Below are 16,075 nucleotides of genomic sequence, written 5' to 3'. Positions count from 1 at the left end.
TAAATGCCTAGAATTTGGTTGGGGAGAGTTGGAACATTGCTCAATGTGGAGGTGCAGGCAGCTCTATGATGACCTGCCTGTGATGAAATCAAAAGGGCTTGGGTCAGTCAATGAGCTCATTCATCAAACCTCCCATTAGGCCCCCCAGGGTTGAGCTCCCAATTCAGTTGGGGTGACAGGAGAAGAAGACAGGGGCCCTGACCTCATGGTCTCATGGTCTCATGGGAGAGGCATGGAGGAAGGTAGGGAGTAATACTAGGGAGTGAAAGCTAAGTGTTTGCCTGACTAGCGGAGCATACCAAGTTCTGGAAGAGGTCAGAGCAAGCAGAGGTTATTGGGGGCTGGAGGAGTCTGGGCAGATATCCTGGAAGAGGTGATGCCTAAGGGATCTGGGCCTCGATTTCTCTCTAAGGCAGAGGGGGCAATGGAGGGTTGGGGGTGATGTGCATGGTCAGAGAGGCTTATGCCTCTGGTCGTGTAGCCAAGACTGGTTCAGTGGAGGGGAAATGAAGTAGGAGGGTCCCACCCTGGCTCCCTCCATCCCTCCCCTTGCTACAGACTGAGCCCCAAGCCCAGAGACGATGGCCCCAAGGCCAGTAGCCAGCGGTCCAGCAGGAGCAGAACGTCCTCTCCTTCGGGCCGCAGCCGATCAGGGTCTCCACACCAGAATGGCCAGCGGAGTAGACGTCCCAGCCAGTCCCGTGGCAGCCCATCGGACACCCCTCTGGATGTACGTACCCCTGGCTCTTGCCACCATTCACCTTCCCCGCTCCACCCCACTTCCCAACCTTTGGCAAAGGTCACTTCACATTTATAGGTCAGACGGGGTCAAGCTCAGACCCTCCCTCACACCAAGTCTATAGATGAATCCCGTTCCTTGTGTGTGTGTATGTGTGTGCGTATGTGTGTTGGGGATTAGGAGAGACTGCAGTCCATTGCCCCTGCCTCTCCCTCTCCCCAGCCATCTTGTACCCCAACAAGGGCAGATTATACCAGACCCCCTACACCCCACCCCAGGCTCCTGAGTGCACAGTTCAACTAATTAGGTGGAAAGAGAAGATGGCAGTCTTCCTAGAGCCATGGAAGGGCTGAAGATGGGCTCCAAGGTGCTAGTAGAATAAGAAGAAGAATAGTTGTAAGAGTAGCCCCCTCCATTTGTGCTGGCGCTTTATCCTTCCTCAAGAGACTTTCCCATCCATTATCCCATTTGATCTCTCACCACCACCCAGTGAAGAAGGTATGGAAAAGATTACTCCTATTTCATAGATGAAGAAACTGAGGTACAGCTAGTAAGCAGAGGAAGAGATGCACTTAGAACTCAGAGTTCCTAACAGCCATATGTCCTTGTAACTTGGAAGTCCCAGTGACCAAGCCAGAGTTGCCTCTTACTACAAGAGCTCCCTCTGCTACAAGGGCAAGGCCCCCCCAGGAACCCCCTTCCCTTGGCTGGGAGTGGGAGGAAAGCCCAAGTACCCCATCTGGAAAGTGTAACAGAGGCAATATTACTGGGAAACAGATTAAGATACCTTAGGATCAAAGGTCATAGGTCTAGAGATAGACAGATCCTCAGAAGTTACCTAATCCAACCCCCCTCATTTTACAGATGAGAAACCTAAGGCCCGGGAAGAGAAATGGCATAAGGGGGTTCTCCCCAAACTGTTAGTGTGTCATCCCCCACCCCAATCCACTACTCCCATCCTTCTTTGTTTCCTGGGATCTCTGAATAAGAAATGCACATGTCTCTTTGATGATTTGCTCTAAGAGGATGTGTTTTAATTTCAACTCTTAGCATCAGCCTTGGACAGCAAGGCTTTTTGTCCCCAAAAACAACTTGAGTAGTTCAACATGGTATCACTTAGTCCACAGATCCCTGTCCCTGGCACTCATGCCCTATCCCCAAGACTGAGTCTCCATCAGCAGCACTGAGTACCCTTCCACACCTATCCCCAGTGCTACTCCCTATCTGTGACATTGAACCCCCATCCCCAGCACTGATCCCTGGCAGTATCTGCCCCCAGAACTGAGGTTTTCATGTCTGGGACTGAGTTCCCCAAAGCTAGGAATATTTTAAACCCCATGAAACTTTTGAGAGCTAGCCACAATTCTTACTCGTTTTTTTTTAAAGCCCCCTGGTCTCTGGTCCAATTTTTTTTCTCCACCACCAACACTGCATTTAATTTATGAATGCCCACATGAAGTAAGTGCCTGGCCCCAAGTCCCACCCTATTTGCTTTGAAAGAGCAACCTCCTCTTCCCCCCTACTTTTTGTCCTTATATCACACCTTTCATCCAAGACATCTCTCCTTTGAAGAGTGATGAGGGGTTTTTGGCTTGGCCCCATGGGACAGAAGACCAGAAGTTAGAGAGAAGCCAATTTCTGCTCAATATCACTTCCCAGCAATTAAAACTGTCCAGTAACAGAATGGAGTATCTGGTAGGTAATGAATCCCCCATCATTAGAGATACTCATACAGAGGTTGAAAGACCCCTTGTCAGGGACATTATTGATGTAATTCTGAAACTGACTAAGAGTTTGAACTAGACAACATCTGATGTCCCTTCAAATTGAAAGATTCATTGACCATCTCGTCAGCTCATTCCTCTCTTGAGGCATGACCCATATCTAGCCTATACCCATTCTTTTGGTAGGAGGGCATGTTTCTCTGAGGCCCATAGGGGGCACTGGACACTCAAAGATCACAGACTGAGGTGAGGGGATTATTGGGACCAAACTAAACCCAAGTCTCCACAACTCCACATTCATTATTCCTTCCACCAAGAAGGTGAAGACAGGGCTGGGGGGCAGGGTACCTGTCTCCTTTTTGAAACTAGAATCACAGCATTTCAGAGCTAGAAGGGAGCTAGAGATTGGCTAGTCCAACCCTGCTCATTGGAAACTAAGACCCACAAAGTTCAAGTGATTCATCTTCAGTCACAAAATGAGTTGGTCCCAGCTCCAAGAGCAGAAGTCAAGTTTCCTAGCTTCCAGTCCAATTTTCTTTCTGATGTACCTCAGCCCATTGAATATTTAGCCCAGCTCTCTCTGATTCCTCTGGGACAAGAAGTCACTTCACTTTACCTTATCCAAAACTTCCTTTGCCTATCCCTAGGCATGAAGGTCAAGATATGTCTTTCTGGGGCTAGAAAATTATAGCCAAACCCTCTGGATTCTAGAATACCAGCTGCCTTGGATAGCCTGTCTGATCATACCCCTGCTTTGGAGCAGGAGCCATGTGGAGTACAATTCATCCCTGGAGCCTTTGGGGTTTGATCTCCACCTCTCATGTCTTAGCATAGCAGCAGCCATGTATGTGTTGGTTTTTATTTTGATTTCAGTTTTTAGCTGTTTCATTCTTTTTCCCTTTTTTTTAAACAAATTTTCCCATTTCCTTAGATAAGAGAACAAATGGCAACACTTTGTGAATCCTAAGGGAACCCAAGAAAATATCTCTATGTTCTAGTTGCTATCATCCCATGGCAATTTTTATTTAAGAAGAAAGTGATTTACTATCCAACCTGGATGGAATATTCTTTGGTGCCTTCCAGGCCCTGAGTTCTCTTTAGCCAAAACCTCCTGGTAGCTGGAAGCATCTCCCTTGGTCCATAATTGAAAGGCAGTGGAGTGAATCAGGAAGGAGACACTCACCTTCTCTAGGTCAGTCCAGGAAATATCTAAATGGATCATCTACTATTGGTTTTCAAAGCCACAGGATGTACTCAACATGGCATAGTCCAGGCTAACCCAGAGGGGCACAGACTCACAAAACTAATGGGGACACAATGCATAAACTTAAAGAAAAAAGGACCCACAACCTTACAGTGGACAGAACCTTTAAACCTAAAGAGGACAATACCCGCATACCCAATGGTACTGAGCCCATACACCCAGAAAGGAAGGGGTCAAACATTAGTTTCCCAATGTATCAATATCCTCTAGAAGGTCTCAGGGCCTTCATTAGCTAGCTCACACAGCCTTCTGTGAAGTCCAAAAAATGGTGACATTAAGTTGTTTAGAGTTCCCCATGTCAAGGACATGCCTTAACCCACACTAGGGAACATCCACTCCTAAGGCAAAGCCAAAAAAAAAGGAAATCCTATTTACCCCTATTTGCCTTTTCCCTTTTATTATATCTAGCAACTAGGACAGCAACAACTATGTGGTCATGGTGGTAGGATGAAAGCTGACTAAAGGTCAGACTCTTTGTCAAAGAGGGATTCTTTATGCGGCTTCCCAGTTACTACCAACCTTAAGGTTCTCTACCCATTGCTTTTGAGAACACTGAAACTAAGAAAAAAAAGGGCCCCCCCCAAGGGTTTACATTTATCCAGTGCTCATTTATCAGCTGTTCTATCCCCTGATCCCTAAAACCCTCCCTTAAGGCAATAATAGTAAGACAGAGGACAACATGATCCCTGAAATCCAGGAAGAGATCATGTATTGCCCCCTCCCCAATACTATAAAGGGTTCAATTTTGGCCTGTTTCGAACCAATTTCAAGGGAACCCATTCAGGTTGAAGGTGGCAAGGGAAGGGACCAGCCAATTATCACCCTTCTCCCAGAAAACAAACCAGATGAGCCCTATCCCCTACCTTCTTTACCATTAACGGACTCAGGATCCTCAATCATCTGTCCACCCTCTCTGTCCCAAGATAGCCATGTCCCCTGAGCCTCTTCCAAAAACAGCTCCCTGAGGAATACTCTTGCAAGCTTCTTTCTCTCCCTTTGCTTGGAATGCTATTGGGTGGGGTGGTCACCATCCTCCAACCTCCCCTTCTTTCCCTTGGGAGAGTATTTCGGAAGCAGAATTAAAGCCAAGAGGAGACCTAGCCCCTCTTTTTTCAGGTTGGGGTGTCATAGAGTTTAGCAAATGATGAGAAATGTTTTGGTGGGGAGTGGGGATGGCAAAGTGATGGGGGAGACTTTTGCTTACTCTATTTTTAAAAAGCCACACAACACTTTTTAATCCCATCTGTGTTTTTGTTTGTTTTTTAGCCTCCCATTTGAACCGTGGTAATATGGGGAATTAAAGCAGGCAAGGGCTGGGCTGGGGGAGTTCACCTACCTTGTCCTGTGGTTTTTTCCCCTTTCTTTTCTTGATCTTATTATATTTTTTCCCGTTTGTAATGTACAGAAATGCAAACTATTTCTTCATTTATTTTATTTTCTGGTATCTACTGTGTTGTTCTAGAATTTTGCGTTTGTGTGTGTCGCTGTGGACGCCTTTGGCCACGTCAATGCAGAGACATGTTTTTGAATTTCAAGTGGACACTGATCATTGTTTCAAACTGTTTCTTTTTACCCTCCTCTGTAACTGGAATTTAAAAGGGAAGATGACTATAGAAAGAAATCATTCATATTGGGAATACCCTCATCAAGTGAGCATCCATTCCTCCAGGACCCTCTATTGGACCACAGGATTATAGATTTAGTTCCGGAAGGAACGCTAAATGCCATTGAGTCCAATCTCCTCATTTTACAGATGAGGAAAAGATAAGTGACTTGCCCTGAGCCACGCAGGAAATATCTGGTATAATTTGAGCTTAGGTCTATTTTGACTGCAAGCCTAACATTCTGTCTACTATACCTCCTAGCTGCCTCTCACAGGGTAAGGCCTAGGGTTACTTCATGTCATGGACCGACAAAGAGCCCATAAGATAATGGAGCAGGAAGGGGGTCTTAGAGGTCATTTGGTTCAACCTTCTCACTTTATGGATGAGCAAATTGAGATCCAGAGAGCGAGAGTCATCCGCTCCATAGCTCATAAGTGCCATAATCTGGGAGTCTCCTGACTCTTGGGCTGATGCTCTTCTCATTGCGCCCTAGTTCAACTTCCAAAGAAGGAGGATGGGGAGGGTATATGATCTAATGTAATAAACATCTTGATGATCCCCAGAACACCAGACACTTGGAGCTCCAAGATTCAGGACGGAGACAAAGGAAAGGCTATCAGGCAGCCCATAGTATGAAGTACAGATTCATCACAGGACATCAAGGAGAATCCAAGACATGAGGATTATTCTTGATTTGTAAAGACAGTGTTAGGAAGAGCAAGCATGGCCTCTGGTCTTCCCTGGAGCATTTCCTTGGCCGGCCCTCATAAATAGGCTCTGGGGCAGACCTAGGGATCCCTTTTGGGAGTGGTCATCATTCACTCTATAATTCAACAATCAAGGCCCCTGGAACCAATTAGAACTCAAAGCAGAAATTCCATCCCAGTAGAATTCCAGAGAGTTATAGAACACATAGAAATGTGGAAGGAGGAGGCTTGTCACCTTACTCCTCCACCCTTGCAATGTCACTGAGTGGCTGAGCTGTGAAGCAGGCTCAGACCAACCTGTCAATGATCATTGTAATTTGTCGGTATCCTGTCAGTGGTGGGTGGCTCATTAGTAGCTCAGACAGCTGATGGGAAGAAGCCTGTTCTCTCCTTCCCATCACCGACTCACCCTAGGAGATAGGTCCTGGGCAATATCCTGAGAATTCAAGGCTGTTCTGCACTCCTGGAAACACTAGGCTAAAGCACCAGGCTAGTCCTCACAATGCCTAGTTTTTCCTTTGCCACTTTATAAATCCTTATAAATAACTTGAGAGAAGACATGGGAAAAGGCCACTATTAGCTATACTCCCACTCTCAGAATCCTCCAATGGGACATCTCCAAATGCCTCAGTGTGGTGGCTATTCAGATTTTTTGCCTTGGCCCCTGTGCCTTTCTGTCCCATCAGAGCAGGACACACCTGCTGTCATCCTTCTCCTACCAAGGTCAGAGAGAGAACCCTTTGCAAAATCCATGGACCTCAGCCCTAGGGGGCCAGGAGAAGGAAATGTCCAAACCAAATAAACTGGGGGGGGGGGGGGGGGTATTCATTTCACCAGAAAATCTGCGCACTTTTAAAAAGTATTTTCTTTTAAATAGTTTATTCCCCTCATGTGATTTTAATGGGATGTAATTTACAAAATATCCATTTCCATTCCTATTTTTCAGAAACGCATTGGGTTCCTAAAGTAAAATGCATCTATTTATAGGAAGAAGTCATGAACTGGTCCCTCGCCCTCCGTAGAAATCTTTGAACTTCAAACAGAACCATAAGCCTTCCCCAAGTTCTTGATTTAACCTTCATTCATCCCAAGAGAGACAACATGAAAGAGTGGATAGAAAGCTGGCCTCAAAGCCATGAAAACCTGGGTTCAAATCTCACCTCTGACACCTACTGGCTATAACTGGACAAGACACAACCATTCTAGTGATCAACTCCCTGCAAATAGAAGTTGCAGAAAAGGTGTTGACCTGAACTGGTAGAGGGAGTTTCCTTCCCTAGGTGTTCTCTATACCAATGAAATCTCAAGTTTAGTCCCTATTCCTATGTCCTATCCCAAGAAACAGATTCTAAAGATCCTTATCGAAGCTGGTAACTAATACTTCCTCATGGCACTTAAGGGTTTTTCTGCTGAGCCCTTCCATTGGTCTCTATTTGACCTTCCATGGCACTGGAGTCCGCCCTTTATAGCTCTCTCCCCACCCTTGGTCAGTTTAGATGCCTAAATCCAGGAGAAGGGTGATGCTCCAGCTAGGATTTGCCAGGAAGATATCAGCATCTCCCCACCCAAGTCCGGAGATCCCTGGGAGAATTAAGCAGTGAACCACAAGCATTTGTTAAGTTCCAGCCAAGTGCCAGAAGCTGACCTAGGTGTGAAGAATACAAAAACAAAAAAAGTAAGACTGTCCCTGCCCTCAAGGAGCTTACATTCTAAAGGTGGTTGGGTAGGAGGTTCTAGGGAGAGGAGATAAGAGAATCTTGAAAGTGCTTTAAGGGCAACCTTCAGGCCAGAAAGGAAAATGAGAGCTGGAGTGGGAGTTTTCTCTTTATGCCAATAGCCCTCACTTGTTTGAGACACACTGAGTGGCCAGTGGGGAGCAGGTGTTGAAATCTCAGAAACCCAACCTGGTTGACTTCCCTTTTAAATGGACAGTTTTCCTTTCCACTTTCATCCTTCCACTCTGACTGGCTTCTTTTGGATTGCCCTCTTCTCTCTCTCTCTATCTCTCTCTCTGTCTCTGTCTCTCTCTCTGTCTCTCTGTCTCTCTCTGTCTCTCTCTCTGTCTCTCTCTCTCTCTCTGGATCTGTCTCCTCCTTCCCTTGCCCTCCCCATCTCTGTCTCTTCCCTCCCCTCTCCCCGCTATGGGTCCCCTTCATATTGTTCCATCTCCATCTGCTGCTTATTGCATGCTCTCTGGAAGGTCTCTGTTGGTAAGAGAGTTAAAGGCAACTCAGCTCAGACATTCGGAACAACAAAAACAAACGAGAGCAGAGAAAAGTCAAATGGCTGCTTGGGGGGTCCTGAAATGCCGCCCTACAGGGGGGTGGGGCGCAAGCCCCTCTCCCCTGCCCCAGCCAAATCAACTGCTTTATTAGCCAGGGGTGGAAAGTGGCAAATACTAAAAAGAGTCATTGTCTTTTTCCCATTCTGCATCCAAATGGGAGATTTTCCTTTTCTTTGTTATTATTGCATTCCTGTCACTGACCAATCAGAAGGTAGGTATTTGTCTGGCTACGCACGTTCCCATCTCCAGATAAGCCTTGCAGCACTGAGCTTGGTTTTAATGTGATATTCTCTCTCTCTCTCTCTCTCTCTCTCTCTCTCTCTCTCTCTCTGTCTCTCTCCTGTCTCTGTCTCTCTTTCATATGATTTTTTTGGTGGTTCTAAACATATTTTTAAAAGCTAAAAGGCCATTTGTTTCTCCTTTCTTGTTTTTTGGGGGGTTTCCTTCTTGCCCTTCTGTCCCTCTTTCTAATTCATCTTTTTTTCTTTTCCTTTCCTCCTTCCTTCCCCTCATGTATTCTTTCCTCCTCCCTTCTATATCCCCCTCCTCTTTTCCCTTCCTTCTATGCTCTTTTCCTTCTCTTCCTTTCTTCCTTCTCCCTTCCTTCTATACTCTTTTCCTTCTCTTCCTTCTTTTCTTCCTTCCTTCTTCCTTGCTTGTCTCTCTCTTGCTCTCTTGTTGTTGTTAGAATGCATTTCTGTGTGGTTTTAGCCTCCTGACTCTGTATTTCCTGTTGTGAACAGTGCATTGTGTTGGATTTCCTCTGCTGCCTGAAGTGGCGGGTAACCAAAATTCACCCAACCTGCGAAGCCATTCTCTCAGACTGGCCAAGTTGGGGGCTAGCTTGAGAAAGAAAGAGGAAGGAGATACATTGGTTTTGATCCCGGCTGCCCTGAACACAATTACAACCCTTTGGTGCTAAACTTTAGCATCAAGATTTTCAAGGAAGTTTCAGCATGACAGCCAGGAAGAAGAGCCATAATTCATCCTTCTTCCATTATGAAAAGGGATCTTTCACAAAGAGACTCTAATGAGTGAAATCTGCCCTTCTTTTCCCACCTACCCCCAAAGCCTCATTTCCTTCCCCCTGTAGGTTTTGGCTGGGCTCCGATGAGTTGAAGGGCTATTTGAACATCCCCTAGGATAACATTTGAGGGGAAGCCTGGGGTAGAATGAATTCCTCCTCTCTCCTCCCTTTGGGCTTTCTTTGGGGCCTCAGAGCTAATGGCAGCCTGGACAGCAGCTATGGATCATAGATAGGGAGAGGATGCCAGGAAAGCTCAGCAGTGCCTCCTGGAGATCCTCAGGGGTTGGGGGAAGCCCCAAGAATGTAGCCTGTGCATCGAAAGTGGGGGCTGAGCCAGGCAACATGGCTGTTCTGTGTGCACTGAATTTTATTTGGCCTTAAGAGAAAAAAGCCTGGGTTTTGAAAACTGCCTTGCCAAGGAAAATCCTGACAAAAATAAGAGCTGTCAAAGGTAGAATAGGCTTCTTCCATGCCTTGCTAGAAGTCTGCAAGTAGAAGCTGGGTATGGGGGGTGGGTTTCCTTTATGGGGATAGGTTGGACGAGATGGCCCCCGAATTCCCTCCCACCTCTAAAAGTTCTATGGAAAATGGGCAACTAGAATTTCTAAAATATGGTGGAGTCCAGCCCAGCTGGGATGTTCTGGATTCCATCAGAGCTGGGAGGGAACATAGAGGTTCTCTCTCTGAGCTAGCTAGGTCTCAACCTTAGGAGGATGTGCCATGGCACCCAGGATCCAGGAGCTCAAGCCCCTAATAATCTCCTTTCCCACTCTAAGAAAGACCCCTTGGCTTTCTCTAGCAGACTTCCCATTCCACTGTCCCCTATGGAAGGGAGAGGAACCTTCCTTCCAGTAGACTTATTTGCATCTCCATTTATGACCCTGCCTCAGGAATATAGATAAATTGGGGACATTCTTTTGGGGTAGAGGGAAGAGAGAAAGAATACAGACCCATCATTTCACTAGTTTAGGGGATTCCTGGTGTATTAAATCCTCTCCAGGGATGCAGATCAGCAACTGAATTTGTAATTTTATAGTCTTAGAGTTGCGTGGGGGTACTAAGAGGTACTACCTGAGGGTACAGGATAAGTGACCTGTCCAATCTATCACCGAGCATATATGGAGTGCTTGCCTTATATCCTGCACTTTGCTGAGCCCTAGAAATACAAAGAAACCTCAAATATGGTCCCTGCTCTCAGGAGGTTTACAATCTAATAGGGGAGGCTCCACATAGAAAACCACAGAGCTAGTTTGTATCAGAGGCAGTCAAGGAACATTCAAGTGTTCCTGACTCCTAGGGTACTTTCTCTCAAAGGAAGCAAACTTTGGGGTGGGGGATTAAAGGGCTAGAAGAAAGAGGGGGTTTTGCCTGGTAAGATAGCTGGCACTCTATTCCCTTTGACCTCTTCCTCTCCCTCCCTTACAATTTTACCATCAGAGGCCCTTCGATTAATTAGGCCATTCTCTCAGGGCGCCAACAGTAGCTGACCTCCCCACACATTACCTTCTTCCCCCAAGGTTCCAGAGACTTTTAAAGCTGAATAACAGCTACCACACAAGTCCCCACCCCAACCAAAGAAGAAAGTTTGGAGGGCCCACTGGGCTCACCAACCTCAGTTTCCCTTCAAGAGGCCCAAGATTGGATTTTTTTTAAAGCAAAAGGGGGCAGCTAGGTGGCGCAGTGGATAGAGCACTGGCCCTGGAGTCAGGGGGACCTGAGTTCAAATCCTCAGACCAAACGCTTGACACTTACTAGCTGTGTGACCCTGGGTAAGTCACTTAACCCCAGTTGCATTAAAAAAAAAAGGCAAAGGAGTTTTTTTGCCCTTTTTGCTATTACAAAAATATTTGGGTAGGACTCATTTATTTTTTTCTTTCCTTCTCTGCTGTCAGGATATTTCATTAAGGCCTCATCCCTGCCCTTTATCCTCTATTACTACACTTCTTTTTGCAGGCATTCATGTCTGTATCAAGCTTTATGCTCTCTTTGACCTACACCACCATGCACCCCCAAAAAAACCACTTCTCTCTCTCTCTCTCTCTCTCTCTCTCTCTCTCTCTCTCACACACACACACACACACACACACACACACACAATTTCATTCAATTGCTCACAAAGCAGAGCAGAGGTAAATTATCCCCATTTTGCAGATGGGGAGACTGAGGCTCAGAGATGTTAGGTCATTTTTGCAATCACATGCAGCAAATTAGTGTGGTAGAGGCAGCTCCTGCTAGCAAGTGGACATGATCCCTGTGCTTTTCTGTCACGTTAACCTCCAAAGCTCTTGCTCATCTATTAACAACTGCTTTTTATTGGTTTCCAGTTTCCCTGTTATCTGCAGTTATTCCTGGCACACTAACATTGGTCTGAAGGTGATACAAGGTTGGGGGAAGTGTTTGAAGATGGAGAGATGCAAGGCTAGAAAGACTCCTAGGGTCTGGCATGAGGCATCAGGGCTTTGAGGGGAGGGGGAGGGGGAGGTGTGATAATAGAACATAAAGGAAAGAAGTCACATGACTGGAGCAGTTTATGAAGCCCAGGGGTGGTTGATTGTAACCTCCTAGCTTTGCTCATTTCCAAATCAGGACTTTCCCTAACATCATACTTTGTCCCCTCAAAAAGCATAGTATTAAGAAAGATTATATGTATGCAGAGGTAAGGACACAATGTCAGCTTGAGTCTGGGTGGAACCTACCAAGAGATTAGAGCAGGGATGGGGTGGGGGGGGGGAGGGAGGTTGTTGCAATGGGAAGAGAGCTAAATTTGGAACCAGAAGACTTCAGTTTCAATTCCATCTCTGCTTCTTGCTGTGTGATCTAGGCCTCAGTTTCCTCTTCTATAAAATGGGGACAGGACTGCTCTCTAAGGTCCATTTCAGCCTCAAATCTGAGTTCATGTGAGCAGGAGTCTTTGCATTCTATTCCTATCTCCACTCTTCATCCCATCTCAGAGAAGAATCCTAGGGTGCCTTTTCCCAGGATCTCACAGTTCCTCCCTCCCATTCTCCCCCACCCACACCCCCAAGTTTCAAGTTCAATAGAAGAGGATGTGGTCACCAGGGAAACCAACTTCTCAACCAGATGGACCCCTCTCTATATTCTTCTTGGTCCTGGGGAAGGAAGGTGGTGCTTGGAGAGAGAGAGGCATATAGGGTGCATAGGTCTAAAAGAGGGCAATGTCTATAATGGTTAGATATTGTAAGAGGGAGAGATTCAGACATTGACCAGAAATGGGGTTGAAAGATAGGTACTTGCCTGGCTATGAGTTTCTGAGGCCCCTGAGAGTTTCATTCTGGGGTTGACCAAGCACTACAAGACTGCCTCCTGTATCCCCATCCCAGAGTTAGGCAGCACTTTCAGGGAGACAAGAGAAGGAGGCACAGTCCCTGCTCAGAGTGTGATTGGGTCAACAAGATAAGCAGCAAATACAGGAATTTCAATTGGCTGCCGAATTGAAAATTTTGGACACTAGCAGAGAGATCAAGAGATCAACAAAGTAATGAATCATTTAATGAGCATTGTGTCTCACGTGTCTCGTATAGTGCTAGGTGCTGAGGTTACAAATAATCAGAGGAGGCTTCCTGGAGTAGGCAGGACCTAAGTTTGGCAAGTAGACTTATCGATCTCTATGGATTTCTGCAGTTTTACCTCCAAGCTGTTCCCCATCTTTTAGCTGCTCATTTTATTTTCATGACATGTCTTGGGAGACTGGGATGAAGGCAGGGATAATTCTCCCCATTTCAAAGATCATGGAAAAGAAACTGAGGCCCAAGATGCAGGGCGAGTCGATGATGGGAATGAACCCAGAGCCTAGGTTTCCTGACCTCCCAGCCTAGGGCAGGGGTTAGAGGGTGGGTTGGATGGCTAAGGAGGTGATAGAGACTTGAGCCCCAAGGGAATCAAGAAAAGTAGTTCTGGATACTTGATGGGGTGCAGCTGAGATGATTCACCAGGGTCATGGGTGAGACTGGTCATGTGTGCTGGGTTCCCATGCCACTGAGGAGCCATTTCAGCAATGCTACTTTACCACCTCATGACATTGAACCTGGGCTTAGGGCATGGAGGATGGAGATAATGGTGGGGAGGGAACAGGTCTGGATCAAGCAATCAGCTCATCCCTCCTGCCACCTCTGCCCTCTTTTCATCCAAAGGCACCTAAAGCATGTTACCATGATTCCCAGGTCTGAGCCTTCTCAGCACTGGCTGCCCTGGGGAAGTTGTCCTCTTCCCTCTGTTTGGTTTGTGGCCACTGGCTACTCGGGTTATCGGTCAGTGGCTCTCTACCAAAGCTTGGGGCACAGACTATCCTTTAGTATGGATCCCCTTAGAATGATCTCAACTGAGGTCAAGTCAATTTCTGGCTAAAAGGAAGATATGGGCATACAGCCTCTTCTCCTGACCCTAGGGTCCTAAAATAGCCATGCAGACAGACACGTTGTAACTGACCCCCTAGACTGCCTTACATCATACTCAGGAAACCAACTCTTCCCCAGAAACCTCCTGGCACTTGCTGAAATGTGGTTATTGCTCAAGGGTTGAGCCTTCCTCATAGACCTGTTTCTTATAGTCCTCTCCAACTCCCCACCCCCATCCAAGGACCCTAAGAAAACACTTCTCAGGTGATGTTGATGGTAGAAGGAAATTGAGGAAAGTGCCAGTAGAGTCAATCTCTACTAGCTGCCACCCACACCCTCCATTTAGCCCTTCCAAAGGCTCTTTCCAAGGCTCCTGCCACCTCTTTCAGGATCCTCCTGTCAGGGTAAGCCACTGATCTCTGCTAAGGGCAAATCAGCAGAATACTAACGAGCACAGGTAGCCTTTTCCTTTTTTTATTTTTCCTTTTTTGCTTCCAGCCTTTGTTTTAGCTTCCAAAAATCCAAGGTGATCCCTATCCAACCTGTTTCATAACTTGGTTTTGAAAATCTATCTACACACACACACCTAAAAACAGGAAAGCAAAGATCCAGGTGAGCTAATTCACCAGTCATTCCTTCCTGAGTCAGTGGCTCAGCAGTTGGTGATGCCTGGTGATGGCAAGGCCAAGGTCGAGGAAACGGGTTGGTTCATTTTGATCTCTCTCTCTCTCTATCTCTCTTGCATTTTTGTGAATCTAATGATGAACTTATGTTGCCCCACTTTTCCCTTCTCTTCACACCTTACCTACTAAAGGAGGAAATGCCACTTTTTTGGTAAGTGGACGTTATCCAAGAGGGACTTAAAATCAGAATTTTTAAAAAAAAAGAGGAAAAGAAAGACAGTAGGATGAAGCTACTTACAGCTCAACAGCTCTCTGCAGGGCCAAAAAGAGAAAAAAATCAGTTTCCCAGGAGTTCAGAGACATATTTTATTTCAGTATCTATGACATTTGTGGTTTTTTTTTTTTAATTTTTCTGTTTTTTTTTTCTTCCTTTCTCTGGTTCTGTTTTCAGTTGAGTTCTCCCCAACCCTTCCCTGTCCCACCCTCCCCCTCCCCATTCCTTCCCCAGCCCTTTGCCATCTGTGTGTTGTTTGACCCCATCTCTTCATTATATAGCTTCATCTCTATCTCTTGTTCTCTATATACACGCTGTTCCCCTTAGCCCCCTATGGCCACTTTTTCTGTTCGTACCATCTTTGTGATATTTCTGCGCTGTTGTTCCCCGCCCCTCCCCCTTCCTTTCTTTCTTCCTTCCCCTCGCCCCCACCCTCATCCTTTTCCCCTTCGGGGGGAAGAGACTATCGGTTTGGGTTCTTTGCCCTGCTCTGGTCTCCCCCTTCTCCTCTCTTTCCCACCCCCAATCGTTCTTTCATCACCTCTGCCTCCCCCCATCCTCAGCCTTCTCCCCACCGTCCCCCCAACCCACCTGGACCCCCCTTCTCCTCTCTTTCCGATCCGTTCCTTGGTGTTTTTGCATGCGAAGAGACTTGCATGAGCTGCATTTATGGAGGCCCACCCAGAAGGTGTGATCAGGAAGGAAGAAAGGAAGGAAGAAAGGAAGGGGTAGGGCAGGGCAGCAGGGTCTGTGTAGTTTGCAGAATGCACCGTGCCTTGACGATGTGAGCGACAACGCGTCCCGGGAGGTAATCTTTAAAAGCCCATCTCTCCTTCTCTCCTTTCCCCTCCTTCTCTCTCTCCCCCCTCTGTCTCTCGTCTCCTCTCTCTTTCTTTCTGTGTCCCCTGTTCAGAGGCCCAACTCGCCCGAACCCCGAGCCCACGCCAAAGCGGAGCCGGCCCTGACCACACCGCCGCGGGGGAAAGAGGGTCGAAGCCCCGGCTCGGCTTCGCCGCAGCCACCGGCCAGGGGCGGCCGAGGCGGCACAAGCGGAGGAGGCACGGGAAGCGCGCCCGGGGGAGGAGGCGGCACCTGCGGGAGCGTAGCGGGAGAAGCCAAGCACCGGCGGCGCTCGCGCTCCGCCGCTTCGGCGCCGCGTCGGAAAGGACGCAGACGGCCTCGCGCCCCGGCTCCTCGGAGCTCCCCGCGATCGCTCAGCCGCGCCGGCTCCAGCAGCGACTCGGACGCGTCTGGAGCCTCCCACCAGCCCGGCCCGGAGCCCAGCCAGGATCGGAGCCACTGCGCCCCGGGGAAAAAGTGAGAGCCAGAGGGCCTCCGGGTTGGGGCCGGACTGGGGTCCAGGAGCCTCAGCTGGTGGCTTCGAGCCTAGCCTTGATACCTAGCGCCCCGGCGCAGCCCGGCCAGGCCTGACACCTAGAACCCCAGCCCAGCCAGGTCTGACACCTAGCACCCA

At 47.5% G+C, this 16,075-nt stretch overlaps 1 protein-coding gene across 7 annotated transcripts in view; it reads left to right on the top strand.

Moving 5' to 3' along the window:
- The window catches only part of SRRM3 (serine/arginine repetitive matrix 3), a 58,017-nt gene that overhangs the window by 33,663 nt on the left and 8,279 nt on the right, over positions 1 to 16,075 (top strand). For 4 of the 7 annotated variants that reach the window (XR_003569092.1, XR_003569091.1, XR_003569090.1 and 1 more), the window contains exon 1: positions 15,026 to 15,409. Coding sequence is in view for 1 of the 7 variants with exons in the window: in XM_027862419.1 (XP_027718220.1) it covers positions 559 to 730; positions 1,235 to 1,237; positions 15,515 to 15,918 (579 nt within the window). In the remaining 6 variants the exon portion in view is untranslated. Of the gene's footprint in view, positions 1 to 558; positions 731 to 1,234; positions 1,238 to 15,025; positions 15,410 to 15,514; positions 15,919 to 16,075 lie in introns of those variants that run through there. The other 3 variants (XM_027862419.1, XR_003569088.1, XR_003569087.1) reach the window with 3 other exon arrangements.

This window comes from Vombatus ursinus, unplaced genomic scaffold, assembly GCF_900497805.2.
Source record: "Vombatus ursinus unplaced genomic scaffold, bare-nosed wombat genome assembly UNPS02014768.1, whole genome shotgun sequence".
Taxonomy (NCBI): domain Eukaryota; kingdom Metazoa; phylum Chordata; class Mammalia; order Diprotodontia; family Vombatidae; genus Vombatus; species Vombatus ursinus.
The sequence above is the reverse complement of the archived record's forward strand: the minus strand, read 5'-3'. Positions and strand labels throughout refer to the sequence as shown.